The 23,092-nt window shown below is 40.4% G+C and overlaps 1 protein-coding gene across 4 annotated transcripts in view; it reads left to right on the top strand.

Annotated features, from left to right (window-relative positions):
* LOC147155722 (uncharacterized) overlaps positions 1-23,092 on the top strand; it is a 253,608-nt gene that overhangs the window by 23,996 nt on the left and 206,520 nt on the right. For all 4 annotated transcript variants that reach the window (XM_086065616.1, XM_086065617.1, XM_086065614.1 and 1 more), the window contains one exon: positions 123-187. In XM_086065616.1, coding sequence (XP_085921742.1) covers positions 123-187 — 65 coding nt within the window. The remainder of the gene's footprint in view (positions 1-122; positions 188-23,092) is intronic.

Raw genomic sequence — 23,092 nt, forward strand, 5'->3', positions numbered from 1 at the left:
ACATTGTTATTGTGCTGAATCTATCTATCATTTTTAGTAAATCCACTTAACAAATTTGAAACAATTGGATGGAAAGTTGACTTATGATTGTATCTCCTTTTTATGTCTTCTCAACTTGTTAGGTTTCCTTTTCAACCATTTCCTTGTGTCTACCAATCAGCTTCCTCCAGGCACTCGTCTTGTCCAGGTGGGTGTCGTCGTCTCGTTAGTTAGCTCCCTGCTTCTTTCCATTTTGTATTGGGTCACTGTTGTTGCTGTGACATGCAATATTAGCCTTAGTCATGTTTTATTTCCTGTTATGATGAGTGTTTGATTTTTTGGGGGCAGGGAGGGCAGGGGATTATTTTTTCCATGAACCTTTTTGCCTTTATATTGTTTCAGAAATACTTTTTGCATTTTACATCTGCTCCCTAGTACTTGGGTCCACCTTTTACACTCCACCACACAAGCCCACATGTTTTACAGTTTAAAGCAGAGGTCTCTTTTTTGAGACCTTTGCATGTCTCTGTTATGGACATTGCAAATGATGCCTGCTTCAAAATATGAAAACCTTCAAATACACATTCAGTGGTGGCCATGTAGAACGGCTATCAGCGACTGCATTAAAGAACCACAATATTTTAGATCAAAAGTAGCGTCATTCATTCTAAAACATGTGGTGTTGACATATCAGCAGCGACGATGTGCAGCTTCATGAAGAAGCGGTCATACACAAGGTCAAGCTGTTTCCTAACGTGATCTGTTCAAAAATTGAGTGGAAGAAAAAACACTCTTCAAGCAAAACGTTGGTACGGGAAACCTTCTCCGACTCCTCAAACAGAATACGCAAACACAAACCGCTTTATTGCAGTGAGTGAACGGTGCTGTCAAATGTCTGTTTACCTCCCTCCTGCGTGTTCCCATGGCACAAACCTCTCGACAGAAGAAGACTTTTCCAACTCAAAGATGTCTTCAAAACAAGAACGTTTTGCAGTTTGCTGCTCAAAATGCAGCAACGACGCGCTGCAACCCCAAAGGACAAATTTGAATCAAAGGAACGCTGTGTGTGTGTGTGTGTGTGTGTGTGTGTGTGGATTTATTTATTTTTTGGGCAAGAAAAATCTTCTTTACAGTAGGGTTGCTGAGTTTTAGCTTTAAAACTTGTCTTTGTCAACATAGTAAAGGGCTACTTTAAAGCAAGGGTGTCAAACTCATTTTTCATTGCTAATGAAGTTGTGGTTTCCCTCAGATCTATCTATCCATCTATCCATCCATCCGCTCGGATTTTTTGGGGGAAAAATATAGTCAATTTCCAATTCAATCAGAAGATGGGGAACTATAGTTAAACAACTTGTATATTTATAATACGTATTTGCAGCAAACTCGAATTTGAAATCGGTCATGGAACACCGGTGTGTAAATATTTAAGTATACAGCTATCATTCAGTTTATGCTAAGTATTGTAGTGAGAATATACGGAAAAGGATTAGGGCCAGTGAAAAGAAAAAAAAAGGTTGGCAGGATTCTGATTTTAAAGGGAGAAATCTGACTTTAAAGTGAGAATTCTGAGAATAAAGTGAGAATTCTGCCAAACTTTTTTTTCTTTCTTCACTGGCCCTAATCCTTTTCCGTAAGAAGCATTCACTTTTCAAAAGTGAAAAGTGAATGTCATTTTGGCACAGATTTTCCACCAAATTGGAGGCGGCATGGCTCGGCGGTAGAGTGGTTGTCTCCCTCCCGAATGTTGTGGGTTCGATCCCTGGCTCTTGTGACCTAGCCGAAGTGTCTGAAGCCAGCGTGAAGTGCTTTGAGTGCCTTAATAGGTGGAAAAGCGCTATACATGTTAAAGTTGAAGACCAAATTGAAAGGAACAAATCAATATAGCCAGAAACTTGACACACAGTATTTACTTTATTGAGCCACGGAAAGTTATGTGGCGGGTCAGATCTGGACATCGGGCCTTCAGCTTGACACGGGACAGTTTTTGTCAGGAGTTAATTAGATGCCTGTTTAACAGGAAACATTTTAAAAATATTGTTTGCTGTGTTGGCGGAATCAAATCAGGAAGTGATGTGATGCATGACATACACTTCACAAATATTAACATAAAAGTGACCGCATGCCTATTTTTTTGCTCTGATGCCGAGCTCATTTTTGTGTCACCCCCCGGTGAGCAAAGCAAGCACAGCCGCCATCCCGACATAGATGTTACTATCATTAAGCATGTAAACAATGCACGTGTCTGCTGGAAAATGGGCAGAGAGATCACGGTTAAATCCCACGGCTTTCAAATGTTCAAATCAATGCCATGCTTAGTAGTCCTTTTTGTCGGTGAGTCGCACTGAGCCTCTTGCTGGCCAGCAAAACAAAACATAAAAGTCAGTTGTTTGACAGTGCAATTGATGTGGCGACTATTTAGTCAGGGGATCTCTATGCTAACAATAATCAGGAACATTCTAGCGTGGAAAAAACATGAAGTTGATAATTAGCATGTTGTTTGTGTAGCTCGATGTGTGCGCTTTGAGGGACGACACCAGTCAGAATTAGGCGTTCTTTTTGCCTATTCTATTCCAATTTGTACCAGTAACTAGACAAAGTGCAATTGCGTGGGAATGCTGAAAAGCAGAATGCTATTAGCTGAATGCTAAGATTTGAATGCATGTGATTATGAAGTAAATTGAAAAATAAAGGACTAAAGTCCTAAAATGTGGTCCAAGTGGGGTTTGAACTTATGCACTCTGTGGTGGAAGGCACTTGCTCTAACCATTGAGCTAACTTAATTTGTGCAAAATCATGGCTAATAGCGTATTTATCTTGAAGAGTGTCATCTAATGCTGAAAGTTAAAATGCATTTAATCATTTCGGTGAAAATATAATTCATTTTCTGATCTGATAGTCACTTGTTATCGAACCATCAAATGTACCAAAATGTGGTCCAAGCGGGTTTGAATCCAGGTACTCCGTGGTGGAAGGCAATTGCTCTAACCACTGAACTTAACGTGGCTTGTTTGAAATCATGGCTAAAGTGCATGAAAAGTGTCATCTGATGCTAGCATGCATTTAGGTTTCAGTGAATTTATAATGCATTGCTTGATATGGTAGTCAGTTGGTATACACGTATATTACTCTAGCATAATGGCTATGGATATATTTGCAATGTACAGTGGAAGGTGGGATTCGATCCCGCGACCTCCTGGTTACTGGACAATGCACTTTACCAACTGAGCAGTACCAGGTGGTACTGATGATAAGTTGTATGTATGGAGGTGGGCGTGGAAAGTGGGGACTTAGAAAAATGTCAATGTTTGTCCCATTGAAAATGAATGGGGACAATTTGATATTTAACGTTAAATTGTGCGAATACTGTAAGTCATGGGAAATCAGACAATATATACCTCCAGAGGCGTGAATTTCTGAAACAAGTTATATATATATATATATATATATATATATATATATATATATAGTATATTGTGACATTTCATCAGGAGCCTTTAAAATCAGAAAGGATCTTGAAATCAATGCAACACATTTGCATAAATCAAATTTGTCAAAAGTCACACCTGTTCCTTTCCATAAACGCCCAGATGCTCACTGTTCTTTTTCTACTTTAAATTACAGGAACTAAGGAGTGAGGGAAAAAAACTGGCTCGGGGGTCTGACTGTGTGTAGTGGAGGGGGTAAAAAAAAAAAAGAGAAAAAAATCAAAGCAAAATCAGCAGTGTAGTTTCAGAGGCTGCGGCACCGTTGAACTGAGCAGGCCAAAGTCTTGTGAAAAGAAATGGAGACAGCCTGAATGCAAATTAAATCCCCCTCATTCCAGCAAATATTGTCTTAGCCATTAGTGCGGGCCCGACTAGAAAGGAGTGGTCCCGGTCATTGTCGCTCGGCCAGGGAGAAGTCAGGAGAAGAATTCTATTCAGCGGGCCGTCTTGGGGGCTCGGTGCACTTGGGCACTTGTTTGGTACCATTCAAACGCCACAGACCGTGGCAACAAAGAGAGCTTTCAGCGTACCTCACTGTAAAAGCATGTGAAGAAAAAGAAGAAAGGAGGTGGATGGGAGGGGGGAGAGGAGTAGTGGAGGTGGGGTGGGCAGCAGGACTGGAAAAGTTTAGTCGTATAGGTCCTTAGTAGAGTTGGAACTTGGATGTCATTTTTTTTAGGGGCTGCTTTTATTTTGCTAGCTTGTCTCTTGCAGCTGAAGTTTCCCCCAAAACTGCTCGCTTTCTCAAACCAACCAAAAGTTAATGATTCTGATCTTCGTTCTGGACAAGGAATCACATTTCCGATGTCTCTATTAACCAGAATCCCACGAGTCGTCTGACAGTTCGCCGACTCATCAGAAACACTTCCCACTCTGATTATTTGGTTCACTGACGTGAGTGGCCAACTCACCAGCAGGGGTACTGGACAAAATCTCACTGTGTCAATTTTTCTTTGTGGTCCGTCATCATCACTTTTGCCCACATTAACGGTTGATTATGATTTTTATTTATACTGTTTATCATTATTAATACGTATTATCCGGGATGGGGGAGTACAGATACCAGGTATTGGTACTTGTGACGGCACCCTATTATTATTATTATTATTATTATTATTATTATTAGTAGTAGTAGTAGTAGTAGTAGACATAAAAGCATCCAAGCTACTTTATTGCAATATATTCATTAATATTTTAAACATTCTTCAAGTACATTTTTGTTGTACTTCTTGCCATTTTATTTATGTATATTTCTATCCCAATATAACATTAAAATGTAGTTTTTTGTTTTTAGAAAAAGCCTTCAATCATTTCCCACCTCACAATGAAGCTTTGTAAATATCTCTTGTCAAACAACAAAAACAACCACATTACACAGGTACAGAACTGCTGAAAGTACAGTAACTTGTAATCTAACTTAGTTACTTTTTAAAGCAAATAAACAGAAAAGTAACTTACTTTTTAAAGCAAGTAATTAGTGAAGTAACTAAGTAATTTTTTAAAGCAAGTAATCAGTTAAGTAACTAAATGACTTTTTAAAGGTAACTTTTTAAAGTGATAATTAGCATTAACAGTTTGTTGTGTAAGTGTGCATAATGTGTCTGATAATTACACACCATCGAAAAGTAAAATTGATGAAAGAGTGTAGTATTTAATAGTCTCTTTTTTTTAACTATTCTTTTTTACAGAAGTGTGGAACTGCCATTGTAAATAAAATTTTTTGATTGGCCAGTGTGTTCGTATTCGCGAGTTGAAAATGTTCGAACGTACCCGCGAATGCGTTTGAACATACTCGAAAATAACGTTTTAACGTACTTCTTGGCTAAATGCTACAAACATAGCATATTTTCCCATAATACAGGTTATTACTTGTGCATGAGCAGGGGATTTTTTTTTTACAAAGTATTTGGTTCACATTATACTAAAAGGTTTGAAAATTAAGTTAAAAAAACATTGTTTATTATTAACTTTTATGATTTATTATTTCCCATAATGCCACAGGATATTGACTTGTGCAATGTGCAAGAAATACCTGGTGCCATTATGCGAAAATATGTGATGTTTGTAGCATTTAGCGTACAAGTAAGTACATTTGAACGTATTCACGGGTATGTTGGAACGTATTTGTATTTGTGAATCTGTTCGAACGTACTCGCCAGTCAAAAACATTGACACTTCCGTACCTTTTCTATCGTTTGCAAATATTGACTACCTGGCTCCTGCTCAGTGTGTTGTCGGGGATAAAGAAACCCGTCAGACACAAACAGTACGATTAACCCAAAGCACCTTTCTCCACTTATACAAAAAGCCGTCATTTAAAAATAAATGTGTAATATCCAAATAGAGGCCCCTTCTTGTTCAAATTCCAAAGTCTTCTGCCCTATCTGCCTGTTTTCTAAATCAAACATGACCGTTCATGACCAGATTATTTGTGTTTGAATCCACATGACAAGGTTCAATCGGCAATGCACAAGTAGATGGAACACAATGAGACTTACGTCCTGCCATCGAGGGTTATTAAGGACCGGTAGCTGTCGAAGTACATACACACTGAGTGATTAAGCCAGTTAAGAATCAGCGCGCAGGTTCGTGTTTGTGTGTATAGGTGGTGCCGGGCGTGTTCTGAAAGTAGAATAGCCCTTGGCATCCCACGTTTGTTTTGACTGCTGCGTTTACAGCTGCTGCATAGCATGGGCGAGGACGGGCCTAGCCGAAGTAAAACAACCAAACTTTTACATTTCCCACTCTTTTCATTTTCCTCTCGGAAGAATGGCTCCTGGCCAGTCAGCTGTGTAATCTAGCCTTTCATTTATATTTTTTATTGATAGATGCTACTAACCTTGGAGGACTCGAGTTTGTTTTTCAAACCAAGTGGAAAAATAGTGAATACAATGGCGGAATGACATTTACTTGGGAGAATGTTGTTAATCTTGGACTCAAGCACTTTCCTAGTTTTCGTCGAGAGGATAAATGGGACTGCAAAACCGAGTGGAAAAAATAGACTCCTGAATGAGCCAGAATTACTTGCAAGCTAACTTGCTACTAGCAAGCGGCACATAAGTAATTCTGTTTCTTTTTCTGACTACACCATGTCACTATTACTAAATGATCTTGCTTTAAAATGACTCCTATAAAGCTCATGGAAGAAATTGCTGAATTAAAGGAATGCTTCGACGAGAAACAGTCAGCGCTAAAGACGGTATGGAAGGGCTCATGGCTGCTGTCTGCCTGACATGACCGCAGCCCATTTTAAAATTAGTCCATCTAAAAGACCAATCAGTCCCATTTCCAATTCTTCAAAATATTGCCAACCGCAAGTTGTCAGGCAGTTGATGGACGATTGGAAAATTATTACGTGTTACCCAACCATGCTGGCCGAGATTTAGGAACAAAAAAAATCTTGCATCTAGTAGAACTTGGACGCCTTTGGTCCTGCACAGGTCCATTCAAAACAATTCATGAACATCTCGTCACTCATTAAGATGGCCCCGCTGTCTTTTAGTCCCATCTCTCACCACCACCGTCCTATCGTCTTTTCTGGCTCACATTATCCTGGCACACTTCACTTCCTGTGTTTGTATAGTTGAATGATTTTGACTGACAAAACTAAACCAATAGTCTCAATTGTTTTTCCAGTCTGAAAAAAAAAGTAATGGAAACACCTGAACACGTTGAGGGAGTAAAGCTATTCACAAGCAACGATTTGGCATGCCTACATGTTGAGATCAGCCTTCATGCACAATAAGATGACATGAAGACACAAGCATCCGTGATACTCAGAATATGAAAGTCCAAACCTTGGCTTATTCATTTTGTTGTTCATTTTCGCCCCAAACGTATTCAATGTAGCAGTGGACTACTGGTTGCACTGTACTCTCAACCGTCGCCCTGAGCTGGGTGTAGATTTTCATTACGCCACTCTCACTGTTGACACTCTTGTGGTGATGGAAGAAGCAGCCTCTCTTGGGATTCTTCTACCTTTGGCTCGAGTGCTGCTCTCCAACGCCCAAGAGGTTGGGTCTGTTGACTCTTTTACTTACCTGGGCGGAAAAATCACCACTTCCGGCTCGACTGAGCTGGAGATCTCTAGGTGTCCTCAGCAGAGGTGTACAGACGGACTGTCCATCAGTTTGTCACTGACGGATGCCGGTTTTGCTGGCAAATGCAGAGAAACTTGACAGGCTAAGCACTGACGTAAGTAGGTTTTCTTATGTCAGTAAAATCGTCACCAGCCAAGTCAAGTACCGACAGACATCTCAGTACATCACTGACGGACACCCATTTTGATGATGATTGATGAATGACGGACTGACGGAATGACGAATTCTGTCGGTCCTAAAATAGTGGTGATAAAGTGATGACAAACTGATGATTACAGTTTGATTCAGATTGAAAAAACGTCGGACTGACAAAGATGGAAAATGACGAATGATGGACCAGAAAACACAAACGTTGAGAAGTCAGTGGCAAATTGCATGAGTCAAGAGAGTCAAGAAAATCCATTATTTTCTCCTGTGTGGGTGATCCTCATGTTGTAGAGGCAAAAAAAAAGAAGATACGGTAGCAGCTAGTCTGTGGCGTCATGCTCTGTACATCGCAGGCAAGTGTATTGTTGAAATTTTTTTCCCCTGTGATTATTTAGGCAGTGGTTATTTTGCCGTAACCGGCAACCCTCCTGTGAGCGTTATTTGGCCGTGCGTGAATGTCTCTGATTGGTCAATAAGAGTAGCGAGAAAATGCCATGATTGATTGTAGACATGACTAGCGGGTATGAATAACTTAAATGTGCATGTTTACGACACTGTCTTGTCGAGAGCACGTTAGCTTAGTGGCCGGTTAGCATAACAAAGTCACGTCAACTATGAGGAGAGTTACCGGTCACGGTAAAATAACCACAGCGGATCGTTTATCTTGGCCAAACAATACGCGACCGCTTCAGTATTATCCAACCTCCGTCTGTTATTTTTTCATAAGGATTGCGTCTAATCACTTTGCCGACCGAACTGGCTGCAGCTTACAGCCTCACACGCTCCGACATTGTTTATGCAGCAGCGAGCAACGCACGTACCTCCAAATAGACACGAAGACTTATGATGTTACGCATTACGTCGTGTCAATTTTGCGATATTTCTAATTTTTATCACCCCAAAAATACACCGGTAATATCGTAAAAGGTATGATATGGAACACCCCTACCTCCAACCACTGTCCCAAGCTTTCCTGGGTGTTCCGTCCCCTGTCCACCCTCATCCACCAGGCACAAGACCGTACTTTCTATCGGGTGCTGGTTGCTACAACTGGTACTCACGAGAGAGTTCATAATGCCAGTTTCCATGGAACTATTTAGCTTGTTTCAGAAATTATCCGTACCACATTCGGCACACTGCCATTTAGAGTTTTTTTTTTTTTCCTGAGAGAGAGAACTCCTATACCATCAACGACTTGTATTACATTATATCATAATATGCGATATTGTATTTTCATTATTATAATTATTTGTCTTACCTGATTGGTTGGAATAAATAAAAAAAATGCTGTCTCATTTGGATGCATGAACACTGCTTAAAGGATCAAAATGTTTCTTGCCCTTAGTAGGATAAGCAATGGAGACGCTGACATACTGGACAAACTTAATGGAGTGAGTTGTGGAATTTTTTTTGCCAGAGTGGTTGTCGAGGATAAATTGTCTCACTTGCTCCATGGCAAGAACATACTATAAAACCAGTTGGTTGTTAATATCCAGTATTTAAATTTCCATGGTCTTTTTACACTGAGTAAATGTTTGGGTTGGTCACGTTAGGATAGGCACATGGAGGGCGAGACGATGTAGTGGTGTTTAAGAATATATTTAGTGAAAAATGAGCTGTGTTGGAAACCACATGAAGAAGCCACAGTCAGTGTTCAAACAACTATAACAAACCGAGGTTTAATCTTAGCTCTGTGGTGATGCAGTCCTTGGGACACACACGCTTCATGGTGGACCTTGGTGGTATTTACCAGAACCGCAATCCATTATCATCCAAAATAAAAGATAAAGCCAATCAAAACAGACATCACGGAGAGTAAGGTTATATAGCCGATCTATTTCCTCATGATAATCCTCATTTGGGTAAACTGGACCCTATCATGGCTGACCCTGGACTGGTCCCCAGCATATCGCAGGGTACATATAAAAAAAATCAACCGTTCACATTCACATCTATGGAAGACTATGAGAGGCCGGTTCACAACTGCTCTATGGCACAGCATATTTGTCGAGCGCCCACATTCTGACATCTCCACTCTAGAGTGCACAGACAACACCCCCTTGGCCTTGAGGATGAATAAAATATAATAAATCGTCTTAATAATTGCCATCCGTGTAAGCGTAGCCTCGCGTACCGCGGTTGGGGTTAATCCACCATCGTTTAAAGTCATCACCCACTGCTGCTTACAAGAATGGCCTTCTTGCCGTGCGTCTCACAGTTACAGGTAAAGCCCTGAGGACAGAGTGGGAGTAAGTCATTCAGCAGCCATTGTTGTGAATACATTTCACAAAGTTTCGCGTCTACTACGACTGACTGACTGCAGTCATGCACATCTTTGCTTTGAGTTCCACGACATGCAAGGGAATACTTGCAGCTATAGGCTATAATTATCCCCTAAACTGTACCTCGCGATTGCACCTCAGTAGAGTCTTAAGTAGATGTTTTGTAAATGCTTAGTTTCATCCTTTGTGTACACCTGGAGGAGCTAGTCTGGAAGTTGGAGCCACTCTCAGCTTTAAAACTATCCTTTTCGTGTCACTTTTATGGGAATCTGATAAATGCCCCAATTTAACACCCACACCACAAATCAAACCTCCGTGCGCAGACGTATGATTTTCAAAGACACTCAAAGTCTTTCAACATGTTTGATTTACTGCACCGTGACGTCAGGTAATACCTGATGAATGGCAGCTTTTGTGGCCAGGCAAAGAGTTTGTCCTGTCTGTACCAACAGTGAGTCTTAACAGGTATCAGAGGGGATCGACACGTTCCGACACGTTAACTTATAAAGCGTGCTATAAGGAGCCTCTTAGCATGCCCTAGCAGTGGAGTTCATGCAGAAAGTATAGGAAGCGGATATGAGGAGCTGCTCTTGGACACTTTTATTGCTGACCCAATGAGGCCCTACCTGCTTCCTTTTAGATATATTTTACGTATTATAATCAATCACAACTTTATTTAATTTATGATTATTACAGTTTTTATTATAGTGTTATAACAATGGGTGTGTTCAGGTCAACAACTCGCACATCTATCAAAAGATAACTTTTAAATAGAGTTTTCATAATACGTATAATTAATCACAGCTTTATGGTATTGTTGATTATTGTAGTGTTTATTACAATGTTATTACAATGGCTGTGTTCAGGTCAACAACTCGCACATCTATCAAAAGTAGTAATTAAGTAATAACTTTTGAATAGAGTTTTCATATTACGGATAATTAATCACAGTTTTCTGGTATTATTGATTATTGTACTGTGTATTACAATGTTATTACAATGGCTTTGTTAAGGTCAACCACACTTCGGGAAATATTGCATTTGTTTCCTATTTGTTTATCATAAATTAGCATGTAATAGGTTGATTCAACTTAAATATCATGGTTTGACATTTCATGTTGAATCACCTTTAAGGAAACCGACCCTTCAATTAAGCCATTCTGCTGGAATTTGGCTCAGCTCTTGTGATATCCGAGATGGAGATGGTGAGCTGGAGAGTGCATTTTACTCCTCCAGAGTCATTCATCATATTCTTGGCAGATGAAACGGCACAGGAAGAGACAAGAGAAAGACCTTCTCGTTCACGCCACCGAGATGGTGAATAAATGCTCACCTGTTCCTGCACTTCCACTTGACAAAGTGGGCTAATTCCTTGTTGAAATCTCGCAGGAGGCCTTCGGCCAACGGCATCACCGCTTGCCCTGTCATCTTGTTTGACATCTGTAATGATAACGCTAAAACCTCTCTGGCTCATCTCCCTTGCACTCTTTACACTCAGATTAATTTCAGCGGCAGCGTGACAGACTGACAGACATATTGCAGAAACCTGCATCGCCATACATGCTTACTGAGGCAGGGCTGCCATCAGGAATGTGTGTGTGTGTGTGTGTGTCTTGTGTCTCTGCTTCCTCTAGACTGCCACTTCCTTAAACATGTCAGACATAATCCTGTCATTGCTGCAGGGCAAATAGTCAAGGTCGATAGACGAGTATGCTGGTGGGAGTTAAGAGTAAGGTAGGGAGAGAGAGAGTGGTGGGGTTAATAATGGGGAGTGGGGGGTATTGGAGTCTTCTGTCTTCTTGCACGGATGTATTTTGCAAAAACACAAAACTAAAATTGACTGAAAGTAAACTTAATCATTAAAAAAGTAAAGCCTAAGCTAAAGGTTATCAAATTATGGGGGACCAAAACTGCCAAAATTCAAAATTATTAATCATTATATATTACATTAATATAACTATTATATATGTATTTTTGTATTTATTTTGACATATATATATATATATATATATATATATATTGTTGCTTTTATTTCCATTTATATTATTTTTTTTGTATTTTTATATTTTTTTATATCCATTTTTATTTTCACTCTTATTCATTTATATATTTATTTATTCATTTATTTATTTTAAATTTTGGCAGTTTGGTCCTCCATACCAAATAGGCTGTCTATTGAAAAACTGTAGATCCACTCAACATGATTCATGGTACACATTCTCCCAGGGGGAGGCCTTCTCTGATGGCCTGAGCACAGAAACATCGAACATTTACAAGCTAATTTCTAATATTCGTTTCAAGAAATCATTTAATAATATAAATAAAATGGATGGAAAATTAATGTTAATAACAGTAATAATAATAGGGATGTCAGGTGATGAAAATGTTTAATCGAAATTAATCGCTTGACTTCAATAGTTCACGATTAATCGCACATTTTTTATCTGTTCTAAATGCACAATAAAATTTATTCTTATTCTTATTATTCTCATAGTCTTGTTTATATAAAAGTGACAATAAAGTTAAACTCATAGAAATATGGCTGAATCTTTTAGTCATTGAAACAGTAATTTCATCAAATTGAGTTAAAATGAAATAGATGTACTGTACTTCAAAAAACGAGTGTGATATTGATTTGTGTTGAGGTCATTTTTTTGCCACTAGATGGCATAATTGCATTTGTAAGACGTTGTTGACAGCTCCGTGCATTTTTATTTTCATATTACGAGCTATCTAATCTTTAACCTGAAGTAACTTGTGAATTTCTGCACATTTTTAAAACTGTAAAATACAACTTGACCCCACTCTCCACAAATATATGCATTATTATAAAATGTATTACTGATCAATTTTGACGTCGACATGTCTGCTGCGTTGCGACTGGAATTCCTCCAGTACAGGCTTTTAGTGCCGTTAAATAACTTTAAATTAACTCAAAATTAATACACTCATTTTGACACCCCTAAATAATAATAATAATGTAAATAAATAAATACATAAATAAATACATACATGTTCAAAAAAATATTCACAACAGTTTGTTTTCTTCTTTTTGTAGCTTTTTTGTCCAATCACATTTCAGATCCAGGGCCTTAAGAATCAGTAGTGCTCTCGGCCAATGTAACTTTAACTATTAGCAGTCAGACTGTATAACCATTCAGAATTCTAGCTGGCCCACAACAACAAACGCATTCTTCTGTCTTCTGATTGAAAATGATAATGATGAGTGATGCTCAATACCACTTTTGGTCAGAGGTGGCAAATCTATGTCCAGAAAGTAAAAACCCTGTCACAGTTTGGCTTTAGCTCCCTAGCTAGCTCCCATGGTGCTCGTTTAACTGCTACGGAGCTAGCCAGCTAGCACCTGTTGCTAAAGCCAAATTGTGGCAGGGTTTTTACTTTCTGGACCTGGATTTGCCACCTCCGATCAGGTGCTAGCTAGTTAGATCCCTAGCTAGCTCCCATGGTGCTCGTTTTCCTGCTAGGGAGCTAGCTAGCTAGCACCTGGGGCTAAAGCCAAATTATGGCAGGGTTTTACTTTCTGGACCTGGATTTGCCACCTCTGATCGGGTGCTAGCTAGCTAGATCCCTAGCTAACTCCCATAGTGCTCGTTTATCTGCTAGGTAGCTAGCTAGCTAGCACCTGGGGCTAAAGACAAACTGTGGCAGGGTTTTTACTTTCTGGACCTGGATTTGCCACCTCTGGTTTTGGAGCTTGGCCAATAGAGGTTTAAGGATCATTTATCGATCCTTGTTGGAAAAAAAAAAGCAATCTAGATTTAGGCGTTGAAACTCAAGTCATGAGGGAAAAGCTAAAAAAATGAAGCACAAAGAGCTTCTGATACCATACAATATATTCAGTAAGCATTGTATACATTAAAGTAGCTAATGAGGCTAACTGGGCTGTCTATCAAAACACCGAAAGACAAAGACAAATCTGAAGTTGGTGGATGTGCGTTTAACAACTCGAGCACTAAATAATAATTGCTCCTCACCCCTCGCTAGGTGAAGGCTGAATAGAAAAAGCCGATCCAAACACTGGCTCGCCGTCGTCTCCAGCGTGCGCCCTGAGCGTCTGTCATCAGACGTCTACATTGTTTTTGAACAATTGGCATTAATTTGCCATCTGGTTGGGGGAGCCTTTGTTGCACAGGAAGGGAAGCATTGTGCAATTATCAATGGCGAGTCCACTTAGGGGAGACATCGGTGGATGGAGTAAAGACAAATGGGGAGACAATGCTCTTTATCTCAGTTCTGCTCTGGTTCACTTTACTGCTGTTTATCTGACATCAATGCCAATCAAGCGTATGCATTTTATGTTCCAACTCGATGGACAACAAGACGACTGTAATTAGAATTTAAATTTGGGAAAAAACAAAGTTAAGTCGAGCATGTATTCCATCGTTGTCGATGCGCGACATAACAAAAGTACAAGCGGGCCCAGAAGGAATCTTCAAATGTAGGAAACACATGATGTTTGAGTGAAAAAAACAAACATATTTCAAATCTAGATTAAAAGTCGGCACAGGAGCATGTGGGTGGTTTCCATGGTTTGTGGTTAGAGTTACTTACAACATAACTTAGGGTTTGTGTCCGCAATATTTGTTTTCAAGCATACTCAAACTTGTTTAGCTCTCAAGTTATTTCAGCCCTTTTCTAAGCATAAAAAAAAAAAATTGCATCACAGGGATTCATATTAGATCTGTGTTGTCCCTCTGTGTTGCCTTGAAGGCTTTTTCCATACAAATATGGTAAGTTTATGACTTTAAATCAATAATGTTGAAAATATTTATCTGTCATTAAAAAGGGTTTACTAATTGTTTACATGGATAATTACTAGGGGTGGGAATATTTGACTGTTTCACGATTAGGGGTGCAGCAATTAACCGCTTTTAAGATTAACCGTGGTTTTTAAACGTCAGGATTAAATAACCGCAGCCGTTCAACAACACCGTGCGGCGCAAAACGAGCCATGCTCATAGCTCTTCCGTTTCCACACGGCCCATTTAGCGGGCCCACAACACAGGGCTCAGCTTTGAACGCTGCCCGGGGAGAGTTGCGTACCCGACGGCTATAGGTAGAGTTCCGAGGCGGTGGGCGTCCCCCTCGCCGGTCGCGGCCCGGCCTCAACCAGGTTGAGAGCATGGCGGAGGCTCCGTCGGGAACCACCTGCACACCGCTCGCCGCTCCGTCGCCACCGACCGCCAGCCGCCTCCCCAACCCCGGGGCGCCGGTCCGCGGCAGGTCGGGGAGCTCGCGCAAGCCGCCCCGCCATCCACGGCCGCCAACTGTAGAGGCCATAGGCCGAGACTTTTGAAGCCGCCATCTTGGGACTCCCAAGAAACATATCTCGGCATACGCATTATGGCATCCCCTAAATTTCATTTTATTCTACTTTATATATATGAGTGTGGATATTAATGCCTATTTTCGTCAAAATGTTGTTATAAAGAAATCAATGCACTTTTGCGAGAGGGTGTAAAGCAGCAGGCCAACAACGAGTCCAGGGTGTACGCCACCTCTTGCCCAAAGTCAGCTCGGATTGGAATCTAATGAGTCATAGCAAGGCACTGTCGAAAATGGAAGTTGTGATAGAATATCCAAAAAGTGGCATCTTTGAATGTTGAATTGAATCTATTCGGTTTAATTTGTTGGATTTACAAAAGTGTTGCTCAATGCCTCAAGAAAGTCCACCAAAGTCGATTCTTAGACCACCAGCTACAGCTACTTTTTCTTTACCTCCTCACTCTATCCTCAGGGAGGGAGGGAGGGGGGGGGGGGGTGACGTCATGAATGCTGACAGGGTAACAAAAGCACCGGTACCTCTTTTTTTTTTTTGTCAGTTTATCTCTTTCTGTGTCTCCTTCAACACCCCCCACTCCTTCTAACAGCCTTCTACCACATTCTCTTCCCTCCCCACCTCCAACCCTTTTTCAGCCCCAATCCATTTTGCAGCTGGGGCCAGAGATGATGAGAAGTGGGGGCTTTCTGTCTACAAATCAATAGGCCTTACTCACCTTTGAGCAAAGGGAACATCATCACTGTATTTGGCCGTACAATACGGGTGTGTGCGGGACCGAGGGTGGGAGTGCAAGGGAGGGGAGGCCCCGGGGTGCTGACTGGGCTGCCTAATGCATAATTGAGGAGTATGTCTTAGCCATCAGTCGCAGGCACCGACCGGGCTGAAATAGTTCTCAAAACTGTCACAGGCCACACCTAGCAAGATGATGTTAATTTACACGTACGTTCTGTTTCTGGAAAAATTGCAATTAGATATGTTTTGGATGAAACGACGTGGATGATAATATGTATTATATTACAAAATCGAATAAAGAATGTTTTATTGGGAAAATATAAAAGGAATAAAACTTTACGTTTTTTGACAGGGTTTAGTAATACAGTACTATAATTTTTTTTGATAGTGTATTGTATTACCAGATTGCAAGTTATTAAATTTAAGTTAAGTTTTTATAAATTTTTTATATTTAGTTTTTTTTTATCACTTGTAAGGCCCGACCTAAATTCGAAACCAAAATCATCTGACATTTTTGCAGATTATTTTTACCATTATGTACTCTTAACCATTTACAGAAGTCGTCCATTATTTATTTGATTATTTATTCCACATAAATTCATAACTGTGTCCCTAAATACTGAATATATAATGGAATTTTTTGATTAATGGAATTGGGACCGGGCCGACACGTGAAAATCAGCGTATAATTGACGGACATTGAAATGAATTGGGGAGGATGTTATTTTTTGAACTCGACTAAGTGCAATTTTTGCGGAAATTGCGTGGGAATGCTGAATGCTAAGCTGCATGCTTATGAAATACATTTTATTAATTGCAGTTAAATGACAAATGAATAAAAAGAGAACTTGAACTTTAATCGTGAGATTAGTTTGTAATATCAGTCCGACCCTAACCACTTGTGTGATAAGGTGACGTGTTTTTGTTGCAATTGTGGTTAGCCTATTTTTACGCTTGCATATGTTTGTCAAAATGATACTTAACAGTATACAAGGAAACTTTGTTCCCGGTTCAAACAATGACAGCATTGCTGGTGTGCATGTGCTAATCCTTGGCAGATGGAGGTGAAGAGATGACAAATCAGTCTTCAAACTGTCATTTTCCTTTAATTGGTTTGCGGAGTGTGCCGGAGCGTGACAGAAATCAGCAAATGGCGCTTCGCATGTCTGAATCCCGACATTCTTTCATGGATAACAAACGGAGCCGCTGATTTGTCGTTGCCGTTTGTCAAACAATGACATGTATAACTTTGATAGCCAATAAAAGTTGCCCTGTCTATCTGATATATTTATGAATATTTAATTTGTGTCAGGTTACAAACATGTGAAACCGACTGTATGTATGGAAAGGCTACAACATGTTTTTATCTCGTACTATAAGGACAGGCGTAAGGAATTTAACAAGACCATTAAAAAAAAAAGAAGCGTTTTTCAATACTCTCACATTAAACAATGTGGTGGACCAGACATCACCGTTGACATGAAGTGACATGACAACGTATTGCGCCAGACTTGGTAGCTCTCAGCTCAGCCAGCATCAAAGCATGAAGCAAACCAAGCAGTAGCAGACACCAGACTCCTGTGTGGGTGGTGTTTGCCAAGAGGTAGCATCAGAGCCATAACTGAAGCGGTATGGCGTCTGTGTTTAGGGGAATGCTGTAATATCGAGACAGGGGTGTGAAGTTTGACACTCAACACTCACTTTCTTGCAACATATTGTGCTGAGAAATACATGACACCAGATGTTGTCACTGACGTCATCACGTAGGCTAGATTTATGCTGAAGGTCCTGCAGCAGAATTTCAATTTATTTTACGGCTTTTTTGGGGGATTATTTAGGTATTCTTTCGTAATGTACATTTCACGTGACATAAAAGAGAATCGTAAACCGTATATTTTAGTCTAGTAAATGTCTGCTAAAGTAATGCTAACAATGTGAACGGAAATTAGCATAGCATGGATTAGCATAGACAATATATAGCCCTTCAAACAACTGCTACGCTAACACACTCTGAGCAATGACACATGCACTGGACTGATGAAAGCTAAACATTTGTGAATTATTGATCCAAGTCTCGTATTGATGTGTGTGTTGTGATTTAAGATTTTGGTGGACTTTACGAAATTTCAGATTTGAATCTAGGATGCATTCAGATTTAAGAGGTTGAAATCAGAGGATTTATACTAAACTAAATATAATAAGTGATTCTAAACCTTTTCACTTTCTTTCCATTTTGTACTTCAACACGTTCATTGGGAAGAACAATGCTTAAATGAATTTTTGTGTTCAGTGTTGCCATTTGTCTTGCTAGTTATGTTTAACATTCACAGTCTTTATTTTCACTCAACCAAAAATTAGCAGTGCGGTTATTTTCTTCACTCGCCTCCCATGATTTTTTCCCCCATACTAGAATAAAGTGTAATTGCACATCCACTACAGTAGGTGGCAGTGGTGCTTTTTGTCAGAGAATACACAAAGAATAAAAAGAATAAAATATTATTATTATTATTATTAATAATAATAATATAAAAAATCAATAAAATATTATTATTATTATTATTATTAATAATAATTATAATAATGATAATAGTAATGCAAATATTATTATTATTATTATTATTTGCGACATCACTGCTCCTTCACTGTCTGACCGTCTTCAAATCTAAATATTTGGACTTATATTAGCCTGGAAATATTTGAGCAATTTGAGCTCATTGAATGCTCAACACTCAGCATTCACACAGTCAACCAACATTAATTTGTGGCTGTCTTCCTGGGCAGGCTCAGTCTGTCAGCCCTCCAAGAATCCTAATTGTTAAATAAATAAATGGACAAGTTTAGAGCATATGACAGGATGGACAAAAAAGGCTGAGAAGCACAGATGGTAATCATACCGCCATGCTTGAAGAGTATTTTCATGCCGCCTGCTCAAACAATGCTCCCAGTCAGCCTGCTATGCTGCTCACACGAGTTTTGCGGCAATCATTCTCGGAGTGGTGTCAAACCCAATTACCCCGAAAGTCAACTGAAGCGATATGCATCTGGAGCAACTGCCGTCTACAAGTACTCGTCTTCATATTTGGCTGAATAGAGTCATTGGGCCATACGGCAATCTCTTATTCGTGTGCAGGCAGATGCTTGTATGTTGTTTCTTTCAAACTCTTCCTTAGACTTGTTTTTTTCTCTTGCTCACAACACAACCTGACACATTCCTCGTCTCTCCCCTAATACCGTAAGAACCGAACAGACAGTCAGTGGGTTACGCCCCAAGGCTGAACCCACGCTGACCTGATAAGTTCCTGTCAGGTCAGAAATGGGTGTTGTCCAGGATATGGATAGTTGTCCTATGCCCCGCCGACCCGCAGCGGAGTTTTGCGCGCTGCTGTTTACACAACAGTGCTCGGTTCACGGGAAGCAATGCAACAAAAAAAAATCCTGAAATCTTTAAGGAGTGTGTGAGAGGAAATGAAATGGAAATGCGCTGCAGGTGGTTAATAAGGTGAAATAGAGAGACATGGGAGTTGCAACCTCTGCAAATATTGATATATGATCGGGGCTGTGTAACGTAGCAGGTTCTAACAAGAACGTCGGAGGATATCGTAGGACCCTATCCCTTTCTAAACGATCTGAATTTAGAGCTTGTAGTGCAGATACAATTGAAAACGTTTAAATCATAACTGTTTTCCAAAGACGTATACATTTGAATAGCGTAAGGCTACGTTCACACTGCAGGCAAATGCGGATAATTTTTTCTCCCAAATGCAACCTGTATCTGACTTTTTTCTTTTATGTCAGTGTGAACGCCTCAATACCGATTTTTTTCATATCCGACCTGGGTCGCCTTCATATGTGGTCCTAGATCAGATATGTATCCGAATTTTTGCAAGGCGACCACAGTATGAACAGTCAGGTCGCATATATCTGACCTCTATGTCATCAAAGTCCAATATGCGCTCCACGCGGGCAGGGGACGACTCAGGAGACGTGAATCGGCAAAGTTGTTCCGAGTAACAGTTGTGACTTAGTTTTAGACTTTAAACAAGAAGCACAAAGTTGACATTTGTGGTGTGATATTAGTAATTTAGCCACGCGGACGGCTCATTACACGTGGCAATGACGTGACGTCATTGTCAGCAGACATACGTATTTACTTCTGTAAACACAGCGTTGTGAGTGACGTCTCTTCTTCTGCGCACTTTGCAGACGCACCCAGCAGACAGACTGGGGTCGCAAATAATATGTAATGTGAACCCTTACTAAAAAAAATCGTATTTCACCCAAAAAAATCGTATTTCACCCAAAAAAATCGTATTTCACCAAACAAATCTCAATTGAGCATTAAAACCTGCAGTGTGAATGTAGCCTTAGTTCTATTTTGTACCACATACATGTACAACTAGTGGCTGTTTTTTTTTTTTTTGCTCAACATCTTGTGGATAGCATTCGTCTGATTACATTTGCTTGTATAACACGCTTCTCGGTTGTTGGGTAGGTGACTTTTGCAACCAAGTTTTGCAAATAAAGTTATGTGTGCGCATAATAGGTTAACATTGACGAATGGTTCAATTCAACTAAGGTCATTCGGGTTCAAAGTCTTTTAATAAATGGCTTTTTCCAAGTGAAACAGTCTGTTTTCCATCCAATTACAATATATTACTTTTCTATAAATTATTGGGAAAATAGGCACAGCGCCGATCCACTCTCTAATCCAACTGAGAAGCTGGGAGGAGGATACACATAGTTCTCCATCTCCCAGCAGGTCACAATTTATATCATATGTTCAGATATTTTAAAAACCTGAATAAGAGCATATTCGCGTTTTTGCAAGTGTTTACATGGCCTTCCAAAACATTGCTAATACCCGTGTAAAGTGGTGATCGATTAGTTTGCATGTTCTCATGGATTTGCAGTATCCAACAAGTATTTTTTACCAAAGTTATCAACACCGAAGATTCGGGAGCATCATGACTTCTCACACACTTGAGTAAGATATCACTCAGAGTGAAGGAATGAGGCGTGTGCAGCATTCCTTCAGAGTATAAAGATGTCCTGGTTTACCACTAAGCAGGCCAATGGAGGTCTAAACCAAAAAAGGGGCCCACTCAATCAATCTAAGAAGTCCAAATGTAAATAAACGCGTATGATGGTGGTGCCGGCTGGGTAGCCCCAGGGAAATAGAGCAAGAAAAAGCAAGCAAACCGTGACCTGAAGTGATTTGTACCTCTGGAGTTACTTCTTTGGGATCCTCAGGGTGCATTACAATGCAGCGTATATTGGATTTGTTTACACTTCACTTGGCCTCAAAGGCCACCACGGCGGGTGGTGCAAAAGGGAGGGTCAAACACGAGGATCGCTTCTCCGTTTGCAGATGGATGGTGCACAGGGAGACCTCGGAGGTTCTTTAGAATGCAGACTTGAGGTCAGCTCAAACATTCTCTGCTCTACATGCTCCTGATTTGAGGACAGGCAAAGAACTGTTTTGGGATCAGAGGGGAATGAGGGTCTTCGGGTTGCAGGACACACACAGAGGTTGCAGACAGAACTTGACCATGGGATCACATCACTGCTGCCAACTACTATCACAATTGATGTCAAGTTCCTCAGTGCAAGACGTCTTAAAAAAAAAAGCTGATGATAAAAAAAAAAAACCTACATAGGGGATTAGATTAGAATTAATAAGGAGACTGCTGAAGCAGCACTACTTTTTGTTCAAGTTGATATTGTGCTGACAAACTATCGGCAGTACAAGTTTGGAAAACTTTCAAAGTATTAAGTACCTAGAAAAATTACATTTACAGTGTTGACCTTGAATGATCCTAAACATGTTCATCTGACTCATTGAATTGCAGAATCATGACTTGTTCTGCTATATCATTGAGGACATGTTCTCACTGCACTTTTCTTGTGACTAACAGTATGTTCGCGTGATGTAATATCCGGTCTAAACGTGCAACCTGGCATCCTGTCAACATTTTTTTATTTGCAAAACCTGTTTCCATAGCCAACATTCTAATTTTTTAATGCCATAAATATTTCAATTTCAAACGTGTCCTACATTTTTAAACTTTATCAACTGATACTTTGGCGGAGGTAATGAATTTCAAATCAAGATTAACCCAGTTAAACGATCACCAGATGAGTACCGGTCTCCAAAGTAATGACTAAACTCTGAGACAAGGAGAGCACTGTACTGTCATGTTGTTTTTGTGTGGTTAAAGCCATGTCTATGTGAACGTATGGGGCCAGAGAGGGCAGGGAGCTGCCTGCCAGCACAAATGCAGCTGCAGTTCTTAAGGAGCCATAGGCCTGGCTGTATGAATGCATCAAGTAGATGTTAATTGGGGGCCCCCACTTTCTGCCACTAGTTGAGCTCCTCCCCCTTCCCGCTCTGGTCCTCCTGTTCTCTCTTTTTGAGAACAAATGCCACATTCCTGCCATCAGTTATCTACTCTGCTGACAGCCTCAGTGGCCCGTGGAAGACCCCCCCCCCCCCCCACCACTCCGCTGCAACCTGTCCACTCCAGGAGGAGGCCTGTTTACACAGCGCTGACTGGGAACGCCCTGCACTGCCCTTGTGACCTCGTCCCTTCTCCCGCCTTCGTACGCCTTCCCTCGTCCCATTCGCATTTTTGCGCTACTTATTCTTCCCCATCTTGTCTTGTTGTTGTACCCTAAAAACCGCTGTGTCCCTCAAAATCAATCGCTCGGGGAGGCACCGCTTGTCTGTGGAAACCCAGGCAGCAAGGTTGTAAATCAGTCATGGTTTTTACAGGCCTTCCAGCCCTGAAGGCAACAGTGAGCCTCGCTGGTAGCTAGCTAAAACTCAGATATAGTTTGACATTCCCAAGCTTGGACAAGTGTGTTGAAACATCCCTTGAAGACGTCAGTAGTCACACAACTGTAGTGGTGATGGGTTCTGGGCTCGGATCTCGTCATTGGCCTTCATGTGTGGATACTTGTTCATTCATTCCAAAAACAATAACACTTGTAAACTAAGCCACAAAAAACAAAACAAAAGTAACATGACGGAGTTGGTCAAAAATGAGCATTAATATCCGAATGGCG

This window comes from Leptonotus elevatus, chromosome 21 (assembly GCF_054856555.1).
Source record: "Leptonotus elevatus isolate MCC_2025b chromosome 21, RoL_Lele_1.0, whole genome shotgun sequence".
NCBI lineage: Eukaryota > Metazoa > Chordata > Actinopteri > Syngnathiformes > Syngnathidae > Leptonotus > Leptonotus elevatus.